Genomic DNA, 18,340 nt, shown 5'->3' with positions numbered 1-18,340 from the left:
GATGCCTGTGCGCGTCACATGGAGCTTAGTGTGTCTCTCCGTGCGCAATACGGCTCTCTGTGAGAAGCGGCGACGGACCAGACGGCTGTCTTTCAGACTACATTATAAAAAAAGAAACCTTGCACCAGCACTCGTTCAGTCGCCCGGTGCAGTCCCGGAGATCTCACATCGCTCGACGTCTCTGCATTCATGAGATACGAACTGGTGTGTTTGAACGTTCCGCTGTGGCGTGCTAGCGCGTTCTGATGAATCTTAGCATATTTAACAGCATCTCATATCTAGTTATATGCATGATGACATGAAGATAACGTCAGATATTCCGAAAAGTAAATATTAAACAAACACTGATTACATTTTTACGAGGTTTCCCTGCTGGTTTAATGCCGGAGACTCTCGGCAATAAAAGCGAATTAAAAACCGTCTCTGTTTTTCTGTTTACATTAGAAGTTCTGACGTCTGATTGGTTGAAATCTGTTCCCACGCCGATACTTAATAACCGCTTCGTTTATAATTCATGTGGCGGGACCGAGCGTCCGCAGTAATTATTCATGATCGTGTATGTAAGAGTCCGGGTCGTTCCACCGGGGACCATCTTGCGGTCAGAGAGATTCGTTACAGAGTCTCGCAGTCGTAGTGTTTTACACCACCATCACTAGAGCTCGTTCTCCACAGGGCTCGAGGTTTAACCCCACCATCACCAGGTCTCTACCATCGAACATTTAAACGAGACCCTGAACCCTCAGTGTGGATTTAATCCAGTCGTGGTCACTAATGCAGACAGGATTAAATATTGATGTACTCCTGCTGCACCCTCATGGACCTCCATTAACCTGCTGCACCTCTAAAAACCTTCTTACATCTCCACAAACATCCATTAACACCTCGCACCTCCATAAACCTTCTTACACCTCCACAAACCTCCATCAACCTGTTTCTCTTCCTGCACCTACATAAACCTGCTGTATATAAAAACCTCCTGCACCTCCACAAACCTCCATCAACCTGCTGCACCTCCAAAAACATTCTGCATTACCCAGACATTCTTAAACCTGATGCACCTGTTTCTCTTCCTGCACCTCCATAAACCTTCCTACACCTCCACAAACCTCCATCAACCTGCTGCACCTCCATAAACCTCCTCTAAATAAAAAACCTTCTGCACCTCCATAAACCATCATCAGCTCATTTCTCTTCATGCACCTCCACAAACCTCCATCAACCTGTTTCTCTTCCTGCACCTCCGTAAACCTGCTGTAAATAAAAACCTCCTGCACCTCCACAAACCTCCATCAACCCCTCACACCTCCACAAACCTTCTTACACCTCCACAAACCTCCATCAACCCCTCACACCTCCACAAACCTTCTTACACCTCCACAAACCTCCATTAACCCCTCACACCTCCACAAACCTTCTTACACCTCCACAAACCTCCATTAACCCCTCACACCTCCACAAACCTTCTTACACCTCCACAAACCTCCATTAACCCCTCGCACCTCCATAAACCTTCTTACTCCTCCACAAACCTCCATCAACCTGTTTCTCTTCCTGCACCTCCATAAACCTGCTGTAAATAAAAACCTCCTGCACCTCCACAAACCTCCATCAACCTGCTGCACCTCCTTAAACCACCTCTAAATAAAAAACCTTCTGCACCTCCATAAACCATCATCAGCTCATTTCTCTTCATGCACCTCCATAAACCTGCTATATATAAAAACCTCATGCATCTTCACAAACCTCCATCAACTTGCTGCACCTCCATAAACATTTATCACCCTGTAGCTCTTCCTGGACTTTTATAAACCTCCTGCTTCTCCACAAACCTCCATCGGTCCGTTTCTCTTCCTGCACCTCCATAAACCCACTACATCTCCATAAAACTTCTTAGACCTCCACAAACCATTAATCTGATGCGCCTCCTGCACCCCAATAACCTCCATAAACCTGCTGCATTACCTGGACCTTTATAAACCTGATGTACCTCCTTAATTTCCACAGATCTCCATCAACCTGTTTCTCCTCCTGCACCTCCATAAACCTGCTGCATTTCCTGGACCGCCACAAACCTCCGTCAATCTGTTTCTCTTTTTGCACCTCCATAAACATGCTTCATCTCCTGGACCTTCTGAACCCTGAGGTACCTTCCTCACCTCCATAAACCTCCATCACCACCATCACATAATCGTGTTATATTCAGCGCATAAATTATTCAGCTTTACGAAAAAGTACAAAGCGTAACGTTTCACCAATTCTTGAGACGTGAACAGTCTCACACTCGGTGCATTCGTTATCCCGATTACCCCCGACAGAGCGGATGCATATTCATGGGCCGAGCCGTGACCTTGATCTGTTTTGATGGACGTCCGCAATCATGATCCTGCATCGTTATCAGTTCCTACATCTGAAGCCCTGATGCGCGTCGAGCCCCGATGCATACACACGAGTACAACTCTTCCACACGAGCGCCGGCCTGGTGTTTTAAAACCGCGACTCCTTCAGCATCCTCCCCTCCCGGCAGCTGGTAATCGTTTTGGACGTGTCCCCGTCCCTCCCTGTCTTATCAGCGCAGGTTCGAGGGGGTTGGAGGAGACGGAGGATTGAGGATTTTCACTCGTAATGACCCGGATCTCCCTGAGCTGAATCTCTCTCCGTTTCTGATCCTATGGCGTTCAGATGAATCAGCTCTCACTCTCGTGGCTCCCCGGAGGTTTAAGGAAAATAAACGTTTGTATCTGAGCCTGCCGCCATCCGTCAGCTCCGTACACGCTTTAATAGATGCTGTTTGCAGAGTGTGAAAGTGCCGTTCTTACTGGCCGCAGAGAAACTGGAAATGTGCAGAATTGCAGGATTTCAGGATTGCAGGATTTTATGCACTATATGGCATTAAGTATTCGGACACCTGGCCATGATCTTTCTGAACTTCACATTTCAAAAGCAAATTCTATTAAAACAGACTGACATTAGGCTTCTCACAAGGCTGTATTATTATTATTATTATTATTATTATTATTTTTTATTATTATTTTTATTATTATTATTATTATTGTTATAACTATTTTTATTGTTATTATTATTTTTATTATTACTATTATTATTTTCACTATTATTATTTTTATTATTGTTATTATTTATATTATTATTATTACTACTACTATTATTATTTATTTTATTATTATTATTATTTTTTTTTTTTAATTGTTATTTTTATTGTTTTAATTAATATTATTATTTATATTATTATTATTTTTATTATTATTAATATTATTATTACTATTATTATTATTACTGGCCCGCCTGAGATTCTGAATTCTTCTGTAATGCGAGTTTACTAGCAAAAATCATGGAACAATCCAACCAATCAGATGTATGATTATCAGTAAGGGGCGGGTCCATAGCTGTCTGCCCCCTCTCAGCGTTCTGTAGAAGAGGAGACGCATTTGTTATTCGTAATAATAATAATAATAATAATAATAATAATAATAATAATGATAATAATAAATATATCCACTCACTCGCCTTGTGGAACGTTAGGATCCGTCAGTGTTCCCATCCAGTCGCAGGAATATTTTGTATTGGCAGAAACACCCCACCCTTCCTGATAGACCCCCCGCCCCCCATGTTTAATTCAGCTTACAGCCTTGTATTAAAATATAAATGAGAATGTTAATAAAACAGGAACGTACACAGGAGAAGTTCCTGAACTCCATACTAATGGGTTGTTTTGATTGGTCAGTACCTCTCCTGGAAGGATATGCCTCCTCCAGCAACCAAAAAAATACAGAGTAGAGTTTTATATTCTATATTTATCTTTTTTTTTTTCTGGGTGTTATTACGTTATTGATGCGGGATCGTGGTGAGATGATGGCAGATCTTCATCTTTCATGTGTGTTTGTGTTCCAGGTCCAGAAGAGAATGACCCTCAGATCATTACTGTCAGCCATGATTAACATGCCGAGTCATTATCGTTACCTGTGTATCAGTCACCTGCTGGGCTGGACGGCGTTCCTCTGTAACATGCTCTTCTTCACTGACTTCATGGGCCAGGTGAGTGTGTGTAGCCTTACCCATAATGCATCTGTACAGTGAGAACAGAACAGTACATATGATATAAAATAATATCAGGAGTCTAATAATAATAATAATGATAATAACAATGATAATAATAATAATAATATGATAATAATAATAATAATAATAAAGATAGTAGTAATAATAATAATAGTAATAGTAACAGTAATAATAATAATAATAATTATCATTATCATTATAATAATAATAATAATTATTATTATTATAATAGTAATAATAATAAAGATATTAATAATTATAATTATAATAATTAAAAAATAATAATGATGATTATAATAATAATAAAGATAATAATAATAATAATTCTAATAATGTTATTAATAATAATGATAATAATAATAACATTAATAATAATTATAATGATAATAATAATAAAAAATAATAATAAAGGTAATAATAATATTAATTATAATGATGATAATAATAAGGACATAAAAACACATTAATAACAATAATAATAATAATAATAACATTAATAATAATAATAATAAAAACTTTAATAATGACATTAATAATACAAATGTTGCAATCCTTGAGCTGAATGGACCCAAATTCCTGCAGACGTAGCTCACAGTCAGGTGTCCAGATACTTTTATCGACTATATGAGGATGCACCACATATTTTATTGTTCTTGAAAGATTGAATGTAACGTTATTATGTCCAGTATTTTATTATTAATAACACGTACTGAGCTGGAAGCTCTCGTTCGTTTTGCCTGAAGTTCCGTTTATCTCCGTTTATCTGTAATAAATCAATCGTTCTGGATTAATTGAATCTGATATAAAAGATTCCGTTCTTCCGAAAGAAGAAGGAATCACTCAGATCTGCTGCTCTTCAGCGGAGACGGAGCAGGAAGATAAACGAGGCCGCTGATAATGAATTTAATCAGGGACACGCCGGACGTTTCCTCTAAAGTAAAGAGAAAAGCTGCGAGTCTCGCTGAAGACACACTGTGAGAAACCTTAGAGAGAAATACAGAGACGGGAAGTTAAGAAATTCAGCAGAGGGACCGGACCTTATCTGCTCGCTTTTACACTGAGTGAATTAACCAACTGGGCGTGGCAGTGATGGTCAAGTCAGTATGAACCATCACAGAGCTACGACTGATGGAAGTCTTGGTCGGGCCAGTAGATGTGAAGGAAGTGATGCTCACAGAGGAAGATGGTCACCACTGAGCGAGTGGACCAGACGGCCAGAACAGGAAAAGAAGCTCCAGAACCATATTAAGCCTCGCAAGTTCTGTTTCTTTGGGCATGTAATGAGGCGCCACATGACCACATTCCTATTTTATTTCTGCATTTTCTCCCAATTTAGCGTAATCAATTCGTCTTCCGCTGCTGGTGGATCCCTGATTGCAGTTGAAGTGGGTATATTGCTGCTCACGCTTCCTCCGTCCCACGTGCAGCCCTTAGCGGAACCATTTTTCACCCATGCATTCCACACAGATGCCTCTCAATTTGTACCCTTAATTGTACCCTCAATTTGTTCCCTTACATTCAACAGTTGCTTTGTTCAGCGCTCGGCTTGAGCTGTAAAACCTAATCAGCGTGTGAATCTGATCTGAATCTGCATCAGTGTGGAATAAGGTGCAGATCCAGGGTTACAGCTCCACATGTATCTGTGTTTATCTGGATTCTCCTCCCTGTTTCACTTTTAAACTTGTGTTACAGCTCCAGCTTCTGAGAAACGGTGAGAATCAGAATCAGCTTCTCCCAGAGTCTAAAACGCTTCTGGTTGAAAATAAAGCTTAACGTGGTTTAATGTAGTAAAAGAAGGAGACAGGAGCACTAAACTTCTCTTCATTATTACTGCTCATAAGTTCCTCCACTAATCACATTCCTCACTCGCTGTTTTACTACAAGAAGTCACGCTAAGTTTTGTGCACCGCCGTTACACTTCATAGGACATAACAGCACATGTGAATGCGCCGGTGCTGAAGGGAATACGATATTCCGAGATCAAGAATCTCCAGCATTAAGAAGCTTCAGGAAACAATAAAGAAGTAAAACTAAAGTGCAGCTTTTATTGTATTTTTATTGATGTGTAACTGTTAGTAATTGTATTTCAGTGTGTTTATATTATATTTGTGTTATTTTCAGTGTTTAAGTGTCAAAAACAACCTCATTATTTTACATGAGACTAAAATATCTGCAGCTCCACGGGACCATGGACGCATTAACAGGTTCCCCAAACATCCTTATGGGAAAAAATACCTCGAAACTCAACGTCTTTAAAACTCTGTGTTTATAGATCGTGTATAAAGGAAACCCGTACGCTGCTCATAACTCCACGGCGTACGTCACCTATGAGCGGGGCGTGGAAGTGGGCTGCTGGGGACTCTGCATCAACGCCGTGTCCTCCGCTCTCTACTCGTGTGAGTATATCGTACACGGTGTTCCAAATCCCATCCTGTCTACTAAATCACGAGCTAAGTGACCAATAGCGGAGCTGCTTATTTTGAGCACACTGTGTAGTGGATTATGTGTGGATTGAGACACAGCCGTCCTCTCGGCTCCCTGTGCAGGAGATTTTTAGGACTAGTAATCAGAAGGTCGCTGGGTTAAGCCCCACCATGGCCAGGTTGCCATTGTTGGGCTTTTGATCAAGGCCCTTCATTCGTTCCTTAAATTGTATATGGTCACAAAAATCGAACAAAAGCGTATATAATATGTTTAGAGCAATTGACGGTTAAGGGCCTTGCTCAGGGGCCCAACAGTGGCAACTTAGCAGTGGTAGGGCTTGAACCTGTGACCTCATAATTACTAAACTATTGCCTTACCTGCTAAGCTACCACGGCCCTGTGGGATCACTTCTGAGCCCGGGATTATTCACCACTCGTCCAGGTTTACTTCAGTTGGAGATCTGTCGGTGTCTCTCACTGTGGTTCACTGGAGTCCCAAAGATACTGTATATAAGACAGATATATTTGTTTGCACCTTTGAAACTGAGGTGCAATGTTTAGATTTAATATAATAATCAAATATATGATTGAGATTAAGCTTCATTTATTTATTCAGTCATTCATTCATTCATCTTTTACCATCACTTTATCCTGGTCAGGGTCTTGGTGGGTCTGGGCCTTGGCCATCCCCAGACAGACAGTGGTGGGTAGTGCTGTTGTGTCAAAGCGATAAGGGCCCGGGTGTGGAGTTGAATGAATAAATAAAAAAATATACAAATATACAAATGAAAAAAAAATTTAAATAAATAAATGAATGAATGAATAAATGAATAAATGAATAGATAAATAAATGAATAAATAAATGAATAAATAAATAAACAAATAAATGAATGAATGAATAAACAAATAAATAAATGAATAAATAAATAAATGAAAAAATAAATAAATGAATAAATAAATGAATAAATGAAGGAAAATAAATAAATAAATCATTGAACGAATAAATTAAAACATAAATAAACAAATTAATTAATACATAAATGAATAATAAATGAATAAATAAATAAATGAATAATTAAATGAATGAATGAATGAATAAATAAATAAATATTAATATCTCTACATGATTGTTTTTGTTGTGTTAATGTTATTTTATAAAGTTTTCTGCATTATTTTCCACCTGATTAAAAAGTAGAAACATTTTAATGATGCAGCCCGGGATTAGAGATGATGTCGGGACTGTAGGGGGTGAATACTAATGTAACTCTGTTAGAATCTGAGTGCAGTCGTGTGTACAGATAACCGAATCGATGCAGATAAACACGTTCGCCTCTAACCAAACGGACCGAGGCCAGACTGATGGATCGATCATTACGCCCGGCGGATCCTCACAGACGTTTTTAATGAAGAAACGATTCTGCTGAAGTCGGATTTAATCGATCAGCCCAGAGCCGCTGTTTCATCTTTAATTACACCCAGAGCTCACGCTGGAGTTTTTGGAAAGCCATCAATGAGAGAGCAGAAGAACCTGATAATGAACTTATTAATGTTGTTTATTTACGGGTTCATTTCATGTGTCGTCCCAAACCACAAAATATTAATCTAGGTTTTTGATTTCACCACCACCATACAGGCCGAGAGTCAGTCAGGATTCACTTCTGTTCATGTAGCGTGTCCATCATTATAGATTCATTATAGATCATCGTGTTTACTACCTTACTTACCTATTTACCAACCTATATACTTACTTACCTGTTTACCAACCTGTCTACTTATTTACCTACTTATCTACCTACCTACCTTACTTACCTATTTACCAACCTATCTACCTACCTACCTTCCTTACTTACCTATTTACCAACCTATCTACTTACCTACTTAATGACCTATCTAATTACTTACCTATTTACTAACTTGTCTACTTACCTACCTACCTACCTACCTTACTTACATTACTCACCTATGTACTGACCTATCTACTTACCTACCTACCTTACTTACCTATTTACCAACCTATCCACTTATTTACCTACCTTACTTACCTATTTACCAACCTATCCACTTATTTACCTACCTTACTTACCTATTTACCAACCTATCCACTTATCTACCTACCTTACTTATCTATTTATCCAACCTATCCACTTATCTACCTACCTTACTTACCTATTTACCAACCTATCCACTTACCTGTAAATAAGTAGATAAGGGCAGTTGTAGCCTAGTGGTTCAGGTACTGGACCAGTAATCAGAAGGTTGCTGGTTCAAGCCTCATCACTGCCAGGTTGCCACTGTTGGGCCCTTGAGCAAGGCCCTTAAAGATCTATCTATTTACCTACCCACCTTACTTACCTATTTACTGACCTATCTGCTTACCTACCTACTTACCTACCTACCCTACTAACATATTTACCGACCTATCTATTTACTTACCTATTTACCAATCTACCTACCTACCTACCTACCTACCTACCTACCTACCTACCTACCTACCTACCTACCTTACTAACCTGTTTACCGATCTACCTACCTTATTTACCTATTTACCGACCTACCTACCGACCTACCTACCTACCTACCTACCTACCTACCTACCTACCTACCTACCTAACAACCGACCGACCCTTATAAACTAACCCATGCATCACTAACTCACCCACTGTTTGATGTGTACTGAGGTTTACTGTGTGTGTGTGCAGACCTGCAGAGGCTCCTGCTGCCCTACATCGGACTGAAGGGGCTCTACTTTGTGGGTTATCTGGTTTTCGGACTGGGCACCAGTCTGATCGGTCTGTTCCCCAACATCATCTCCACTCTGACCCTGTGCTGTGTGTTCGGGGTGATGTCCTGCACGCTCTACACCGTCCCCTTCAACCTCATCTCCGAGTACCACAAAGAGGACGAGGTGAGGGTCCCGAAATTCTCTACCGCTTCATTCAAGCAGATCTGAGGTAGTTCGGTTTGTCCTCGTTAGTGACCTGGAACCGTTTTACTCAACGTGAACCTTCATCCTGCTGGGGTTCCTCCTGGAAAGGCTTTTTATAGCATTTTTGAGTCTGTCTGTGAGAATTTTTGCCCATTTACACCAGAGATGGGGACTTGAGTCTGCGACTTGAGTCTGAGTCGCACGTAAGTCGCACACACAGCGACTTCGGACTCGACTCGGACTCGTTTCAAATGGCTCGTACTCGACTCGTGATTCACAAAAAATGACTCGTAAACAAATAAGTCCCTAGGGTCAGCATGTGTTAACATTAGTTACGTGTGACAATTATATATACAGTATATATATATTTATTATTATTATTATTATTATTATTATAAATATTCTGCTCTCTAATAATAATAATAATAATAATAATAATAACGCTCCGGCCGTCTTAACCCACAACACACACAATGTGTAAATGTTCCAGCAGCTTCCGGTGTAGTGATGAAGCGTCGCTCCCTACTCCCTACACAGTCTGAAGTTCACTTCATTTAAACATTTTCGTTACCTTTGGATCAGAATCTCACTTAAAATGGTGGAATACCCTACGTAGTGCACTTCACAGGAACAACCGGGGTGAATGGAACGCTCCTACAGAATCGGTGCTGATGGTTGAAAGACGCTTTCTGAACCAATCAGAGCTTCTGATTGTAATTGTTAGTAAGAAATGCTGTTATTTGCATTTATTCAGTTTGCGTCACACAGATGACGCGGTAATGAAACGCTCGATCGGCTTTCTAACGACTTCCTGTTTTACTTCACGACCGGGAAAAGTTTGGAGGTTTTTAATTATAAGCACATTTACAAAATAACGGATTCTGTTACTAATGGGACGCACGCTTATAAATGTAATAGTGTCTGGAAGAACAGAAGCTAAGGTAAGCAGCGGTTATGATTGTTTTTGCTGTGTTTGGGATTTTGGCCGCTGTGCCGTGATTTACACTAATCGTGACTTGACTCAGACTCTAGTCTAAAGACTCGTGACTTGACTCGGACTCTAGCCTAAAGACTCGTGACTTGACTCGTACTCTAGCCTAAAGACTCGTGACTTAACTCGGACTCTAGCCTAAAGACTCGTGACTTGACTCGGACTCTAGCCTAAAGACTCGTGACTTACCTCGGACTCTAGTCTAAAGACTCGTGACTTGACTCGGACTCTAGCCTAAAGACTCGTGACTTCACTCGGACTCTAGCCTAAAGACTCGTGACCTAACTCGGACTCTAGTCTAAAGACTCGTGACTTGACTCGGACTCTAGCCTAAAGACTCGTGACTTGACTCGGACTCTAGCCTAAAGACTCGTGACTTGACTCGGACTCTAGCCTAAAGACTCGTGACTTGACTCGGACTCTAGCCTAAAGACTCGTGACTTGACTCGGACTCTAGCCTAAAGACTCGTGACTTGACTCGGACTCTAGCCTAAAGACTCGTGACTTCACTCGGACTCTAGCCTAAAGACTCGTGACTTGACTCTGACTCTAGCCTAAAGACTCGTGATGTGACTCGGACTCTAGCGAAAAGACTCGTGACTTGACTCGGACTCTAGCCTAAAGACTCGTGACTTGACTCGGACTCGTATTTTGTGACTTGTGAACATCTCTGATTTACACCAAACTCTCTTGGACATTTGCTTGGTTCATAGAAGCAAATTGTTTATTTTGTATAATTGCAGATTTTAACTTTTTGATTTAATCAGTTTTAATACTGATTGTTTTTGATGGTTGGGCGTCCAAATACTTTTGGCACCTAGAGATTGGCAGTCCACCTTCTGCATGTAAACCTGAAGTAAACCTGACAGACAGGTCCTCATGACCCATGTTGCTGTTCACCACCCGCTCTACCCGCTGTGCCACCGCTGTGCCACCCGACAGATCACAATTGTGGTTTTTGATCTTGTAACCGTTTCCTGCTCTGATTGGTACTGACGGCGTGACTCTCTCTGATCTGTCCCGCAGGAGATGGTGAGGCAGGGCATCAAGGACCCGGCTCTGCAGAAGCGGGGTACAGGGATGGACTGTGCCGCTCTCACCTGTATGGTGCAGTTAGCTCAGATCGTAGTGGGAGCCGGACTGGGAGCTCTGGTGAATCTAGCCGGCAGTGTGGTGGTGGTGGTTCTGGCGGCTTCCAGCGTCTCGCTCCTCGGGTGTCTCTTCATCACCGTCTTCATCAGACACGTCCCATAATCTCATCTCCAAAATAAAAGCTCCACTTTTTCATTTTCTGTTGATGCTGTTGTTTTTATTTTATACTTCATGTTGTGTTCAGGTAGTGCTGCCGTCTCTTGGCCGGGAGGTCCTGGGTTCGATTCCCCAGGGTCCTTTTCTGTGTGGAGTTTGCATGTTCTCCCTGTGTCTGTGTGGGTTTCGTCCAGGTGCTCCGGTTTCCTCCTAGACTAATTGGAGATACGTGAAATTGCCCTGTGTGTGTGTGTGTGTGTTTGTGTGTGTGTGTGTGTGTGTGTGATGGACTGGCAACCTGTCTGGCCCTGACCAGGATAAATCGGTATTAAAACAGGCAATAAATAAATAAATTAATTACTTAATTAATTAATCAATACAGTGTTTGTCTAGGAGTCTGTGTCCAAAAGTATGTGGACACCTTGCTTGAGATTGCTGGACATTCCTTTCCAGAACCATGGCTATCGATCACTTACATTTCCGGCTATAACAGTCTCAACTCCTCCACGACTGCTCATTTATTTATTATCAATAATTAATTTTATTCACCTTTTAGCAAAGTGTGTGACTAAAACACCTGACCTCAGTAATAATGAGGCAGTGTCCGAACCATTTTGGCTATATAGTGGACATTTAGTCTTAGCGATTAATCTTTTTCTCCTAATTTAGTCATACCCACCTCCTCTTCCTCTGCTGGAGACCCTGATGGTGTACGAGGAGGGTATAAACTCCCATAATGCTTCACTCCGTTTCTTTAGATTCAGGATGCACATTGTTTCTGGGTTTAAAAACAAAACAAAGGTTTCCAGGTGTCCAGTCTTTTATTGAAAGGTTTGAGATTAAAACAAATAATTAAAAAAACGGTTTTATTTTATTCATTAGGATTTTTTTTTATGGCTCGTTTTTCATCAGATGGTAACAAAAGTGCGAATATTTCAATTAATAAACCTGAAAACAACAATGATGCTCAATTACTGTCACAGGTAAAGGTGTGTGTACAGGTGTGTATATGTGTGTATGAGTGTGTACAGGTGTGTATGAGTGTGTACATGTGTGTGGAGGTGTGTAGATGTGTGTAGAGGTGTGTACAGGTGTGTGTAGATGTGTACAGGTGTGTGTATGAGTGTGTGGAGGTGTGTAGATGTGTGTAGAGGTGTGTAGAGGTGTGTGTATGAGTGTGTACAGGTGTGTATGAGTGTGTACAGGTGTGTATGAGTGTGTACAGGTGTGTGGAGGCGTGTAGATGTGTGTAGAGGTGTGTACAGGTGTGTACAGGTGTGTGTAGATGTGTGTACAGGTGTGTAGATGTGTGTATGAGTGTGTACAGGTGTGTATGAGTGTGTACAGGTGTGTGTAGATGTGTGTACAGGTGTGTAGAGGTGTGTACATGTGTGTGCAGGTGTATCCTGGTGTGTACAGGTGTGAGTTAAGGTGTGAGTACAGGTGTATCCCAGTGTGTACAGGTTCGACTGTAGTGTGTACAGGTGCATGTACAGGTGTGTGTACTGGTGTGTATTGGTATGTCCAGGTGTATCCTGGTGTGTCCAGGTGTGTACAGGTTTGTTTACTGGTGTATCCCGGTGTGTACAGGTTTGACTGGTGCGTGTACAGGTGTGTGTACAGGTGCGTGTGTAAGTTTGTGTGTGTACAGGTGCGTGTACAGGTGCGTGTGTGTACGATGTGTGTACAGGTGTGTGTACAGGTGCATGTGTGTACAGGTGCGTGTGTGTACAGTGTGTGTACAGGTTCGTGTGTGTACAGGTGCGTGTACAGGTGCGTGTACAGGTGCATGTGTGTACGGTGTGTGTACAGGTGCATGTGTGTACAGGTGTGTGTGTGTACGGTGTGTGTACAGGTGCGTGTACAGGTGCGTGTACAGGTGCGTGTGTGTACAGGTGCGCGTGTGTGTACAGGTGCGTGTGTGTACGCTGCGTGTACAGGTGCGTGTGTGTACGGTGCGTGTACAGGTGCGTGTGTGTACAGGTGCGTGTGTGTACGGTGCGTGTACAGGTGTTTGTGTGTACAGGTGCGTGTGTGTACAGGTGCGTGCGTGTACAGGTGCGTGCGTGTACAGGTTTGTGTACAGGTGCGTGTGTGTACAGGTGCATGTACAGGTGAGTGCGTGTACAGGTGCGTGTGTGTACAGGTGCGTGTACAGGTGCGTGTGTACAGGTGTGTGTACAGGTGTGTGTACAGGTGCGTGTGTGTACAGGTGCATGTGTACAGGTGCGTGTGTACAGGTGTGTGTACAGGTGCGTGTAGAGGTGCATGTGTACAGGTGCGTGTACAGGTGTTTGTGTGTACAGGTGCGTGCGTGTACAGGTGCGTGTACAGGTGCGTGTGTGTACAGGTGCGTGCGTGTACAGGTGTGTGTACAGGTGCGTGCGTAGGTGCGTGCGTGTACAGGTGTGTGTACAGGTGCGTGTGTGTACAGGTGCATGTCTACAGGTGTGTGTACAGGTGCGTGCGTGTACAGGTGCGTGTGTGTACAGGTGCATGTGTACAGGTGTGTGCGTGTACAGGTGCGTGTGTGTACAGGTGCATGTGTACAGGTGCGTGCGTGTACAGGTGTGTGTACAGGTGTGTGTGTGTACAGGTGCGTGTACAGGTGCGTGCGTGTACAGGTGTGTGCGTGTACAGGTGTGTGTACAGGTGCGTGTGTACAGGTGCATGTGTACAGGTGTGTGCGTGTACAGGTGTGTGTACAGGTGCGTGTGTGTACAGGTGTGTGTACAGGTGTGTGTGTGTACAGGTGCGTGTGTGTACAGGTGTGTGTACAGGTGCGTGCGTGTACAGGTGCGTGTGTGTACAGGTGCGTGTGTGTACAGGTGTGTGTACAGGTGTGTGCGTGTACAGGTGTGTGTACAGGTGTGTGTGTACAGGTGCGTGTGTGTACAGGTGTGTGTACAGGTGCGTGCGTGTACAGGTGTGTGTGTGTACAGGTGTGTGTGTGTACAGGTGCGTGCGTGTACAGGTGCGTGTGTGTACAGGTGCATGTACAGGTGTGTAGATGTGTGTGTACAGGTGCGTGTGTGTACAGGTGTGTGTACAGGTGTGGCGGATTAACAAAAAATAAATCAGCACATGAAAGAGATTCATCCTGCTCTTGTACACACCTGCTGTGTGACCAAAATTATGTGGACACCTGATTATAAGCTTGTTGAAAATGGATTTGCCCTTCCCCTACTTTTTCAGACCATAACAGGCTCCGCTCCTCTGGCAGGGCTTTGCATAAGATTTTGTACATTTTGCGTCTTTGTGGAATTTGCATGAGACGGCCTAGCACCAGTCGACGTTCCAATTCATCCCAAAGATGTTCAGGTCAGGGTTCTAAGCAGACCACTGGAGCTCCTCCACACCCAACTCGTCACACAATGTTTAGAAAGAAAATAGAAAATATTTAGAAGGGTAGAAGGGGTGTCCACATATTTTTGGGACATTTAGTGTGGTGCAAAAAGTGTCCACTATTGTGGACAATAAATGCATAAAATGACGTCTATAAATAATTATGTTTTATTACAACAGTTTCCGTTTTTTTGTCCGTGAACCCCCCTGGTGTCGCTTTGAGACTTTGAGAATTTTGAGAAATAGGCTTATTGTTTGATTCAGTTCTTTCTCAGGTGTTTTAATGCAGTGGTGAACGTTTCTCCTCCTCAGTGTTCATGCAGCATCTAGGTTCTTCACACCACTGACACGGTTATTAACAGGCTGGTTATCCGGTGGTTATTAACCACAAGTGCTAACATCCGTGGTTGTGCCAGGCGGGCATTGTTTACGCAGCGTACACCCCTGATTTCCTGCATGGCTGCATCCCAAACAGCATCTCGCCCAGCACTAATTGTGGTTTGGAACGAAACCCTTTCTTTAGACTCTCTGCCCACAGGAGGTCGAGCTGCCTTCGGTCTCCGCTCAACCTTCAAGCCAAAATCCCCCCAAAAACCTCAATCTCACACGGGTCTTAAGGTTCCAAATCCCGTTAGAGGGTATTTTATGGATTAAAGGCTTCAGCCTTCTGAGATATCAGAGCTCTGGGGTAAATAAAAACCTATGCATGATTCTGGAGCATCTTGACGGGCAGCGCTCCAAACACCATCATCAAAACACTGCTGAGGAAAGATCTTCAGGACATACACAAGTTCAGACTGTAGAATTAATGCAACGGAGCAATAATAAGATGGTAGAGATGGTAGAAATCCAAACACCATGTTGGTCAGGAGCCATGCCCATCATGCAAATAACAAAAAGTCCACGTTCTCTTGGCGTACTGGTTTGAAAGCCCCAAGTGAGACTCCATACAGTAGAACCTCTAGGTGCTGTTGGGCAGAAAGTCGTTTCTGCCGTTATAGACCACGGCTCCCGGTGGGTAGAACACGATTCCGGGTTCAGGTGTGCTGAGCGGGATGACCGAGCGTACCTGTTTGTCGTGCTCAGGCTTTGTGGACGCTGTGAAGGGTCTCGTGTGGGTCAGAGACGGGGACGCGATCTGCCAGAAGAGCTCCTTGAGCGCCTTCCTGAACTCCCGCCTCATGAGGCAGTACAGGAGCGGGTTGAGGCAGCTGTTGGAGTGCGCCAGGCACACGGTGACCGGGAACACGTAGACCTGCGCGGCGTAGTATTCGTAGCTGAAGTGCACGGCGTTGAGCTTGATCAGGATGCCCCACGTGGTCAGCGCCTGATTGGGCAGCCAGCACAGGAAGAAGCTCAGCACCACGATGGTCACCGATTTGGTCACCTTGGAGCGCCGTCTCGCCCCGGACGCATTCGCACGCTTGTGGGTCACGAACCTCAGCAGAAGGAGATAGCACACTGATATTATTATGAACGGCACCAGGAAGCCCAGGAGAACCTTCTGAGCGTGGTAGAGTCCGAGCCAAAACTGGGCGTCGCCGTTTCGGTCCGGGAACTTGACCAAGCAGAGGTCTTCGTTCGAGACGGTGGCCGTCGTGGAGAAGATGGCATGCGGGAGCGCCGCCACAAAGGCCGCCGCCCACAACACGACGGTGGTGCACCTCGCCGAGGGACGTTTGCGCCGCCTGCTAGACTTCAGCGCCGAGGCGACCGAGCGGTACCTCGCAACGCTCATCGCTGTCAAAAAGAAGACGCTGGCGTACATGCTGGTCGCCGTGACGTACGACACGATCTTGCACATGGCCCGGCCGAACGGCCACGTGAAGTCCAGGGCGTTCTCCACCGCCCAGAACGGCAGGGTCAGGACGAACTGGAAGTCGGTGACGGCCAGCCCGGTCACGAACAGATTGATGGAGGATTTCTTCCACGCGTGTTTCGACTTCATGAGGTGCAGAACCAGCAGGTTGCCCACCAAACCCAGCGCGCACACCACCGAGTAGATGGTGGAGATGAGGATCCGCAGGATGGCCGAGCCATCGCCCACCAGGTCGGTCCGGTCCAGGTCCTGCAGCTCGGTCCATGAGTGGTTCACGCTTCTGTTAAGCATCAAACTGCCGTTGGGGTCCGTGATCTCCTGCTGCATCGCCGGTGCTCATGGTAACCACACTAGGGCTGCACAATTATACTCATAAGATCGGCTTCCTTTTCAGATTATTCATTTCTTATTTATTTTGATGCATACATATTTCTATTTTACCATTTAAAAGATCAGCTTTTTATTATGAGCCCCTCACAGATTTGTGCTCTATATTATCATTATTTAAGGTGGAACCAGTTCATGAAGGATTTCTAAAATCCCCTCTGAAACACAAAAGTCTATTTTTAATGTGAATTCCGTAACCCTTAAATGAGTTTATATAGAATTATATATTTTAAATCATGTATTGTTCTGCTTGTTTTCATTAACACTAATCATTAACGCTCATTAAAGCTTGTCTGCATGATTATTGAAATTTAATCTTTAAGTTTAATGAACTCTGAGGTCTAAATCTAAATCACGCCTGCCCAGTTTATGCCAGTCTGGTTTCATACAGGGGTGCATATTTATTTTCCAATTTACTTAATCCTCTTAATGTCTGTGACTCAGTCAGGGCTCGGTTTGTAGTCTAAAGAGTACAAATCTTTCTCTCAAGGTTTCTTCCTTGTAATTTTAAGGCAGTTATTTGCCACTGGATTCTGCAAAGTTGCTTTGAGGCAATGTCTATCATAAAAAGCGCTGTCCAAATTAATTTGACTCGAGTAAAGTTCCAAGTGTCCTTTTTACCAGAACATTGAGATATATAAAACCTCTTACATCTTACTGCTTACAATAATAATGTATTATTTAGTTATTCATTTATTTATTTATTTTCACTCATATTTTATGGTTTGCCTTAAATGAATCTCCTTAAATATATTAAAATAATTAATGTCTTTATATTTTGCCCTACAATTGTGCACAGCAGGATCTAGATCAGAGCCCTTAATCCACAGTCCCCTGAAATCGATCTTTATCCAAGTATTTATGTGTTTTCTTTAGGTTCTTATTTGCATTTATTTAGTCGATGTGCCTCTTAAAATAATACATAAACGGACAGATGCGTAATAAGTTCCTTGCAAATATATAAAAATGCATTTAATTTTCATTTAAACGAGTATTTCTGGAGATAAAACCCCCCAAAGACTCGATCTTATTAAAGGATTAAAATGCGACGTGGTTCTTAAGTCCTCAGAGTGTAAATATAAGTTTAGAATAAACACTGGGAGTAAAATTTCATATTAAATGCAACC

General features: G+C 43.0%; 2 protein-coding genes across 2 annotated transcripts in view; one reads left to right on the top strand and one right to left on the bottom strand.

Annotated features, from left to right (window-relative positions):
• Nucleotides 1-11,704, top strand: part of slc45a2 (solute carrier family 45 member 2) — a 38,743-nt gene extending 27,039 nt beyond the window's left edge. Inside the window, exons 4-7 of the mRNA XM_063011904.1 lie at nucleotides 3,907-4,050; nucleotides 6,347-6,470; nucleotides 9,197-9,402; nucleotides 11,441-11,704. Coding sequence (XP_062867974.1) covers nucleotides 3,907-4,050; nucleotides 6,347-6,470; nucleotides 9,197-9,402; nucleotides 11,441-11,668 — 702 coding nt within the window. The 3' untranslated portion in view covers nucleotides 11,669-11,704. The remainder of the gene's footprint in view (nucleotides 1-3,906; nucleotides 4,051-6,346; nucleotides 6,471-9,196; nucleotides 9,403-11,440) is intronic.
• A 4,264-nt stretch (nucleotides 11,705-15,968) lies between these two features.
• rxfp3 (relaxin family peptide receptor 3) lies at nucleotides 15,969-17,153 on the bottom strand. The gene has a single exon (XM_063011850.1). The coding sequence runs from the start codon at nucleotides 17,151-17,153 to the stop codon at nucleotides 15,969-15,971; it is 1,185 nt and encodes a 394-aa protein (XP_062867920.1).
• Between the last annotated feature and the right edge of the window lie 1,187 nt (nucleotides 17,154-18,340).

Source organism: Trichomycterus rosablanca, chromosome 16 (genome assembly GCF_030014385.1).
Source record: "Trichomycterus rosablanca isolate fTriRos1 chromosome 16, fTriRos1.hap1, whole genome shotgun sequence".
Taxonomy (NCBI): Eukaryota; Metazoa; Chordata; class Actinopteri; order Siluriformes; family Trichomycteridae; genus Trichomycterus; species Trichomycterus rosablanca.
This window is presented reverse-complemented; position numbering and strand designations above follow the sequence as displayed.

What these genes read in the sequence shown, in the direction of transcription:
- rxfp3 (XM_063011850.1), bottom strand. Translation starts at nt 17,153, where the DNA reads ATGCAGCAGGAGATCACGGACCCCAACGGCAGTTTGATGCTTAACAGA.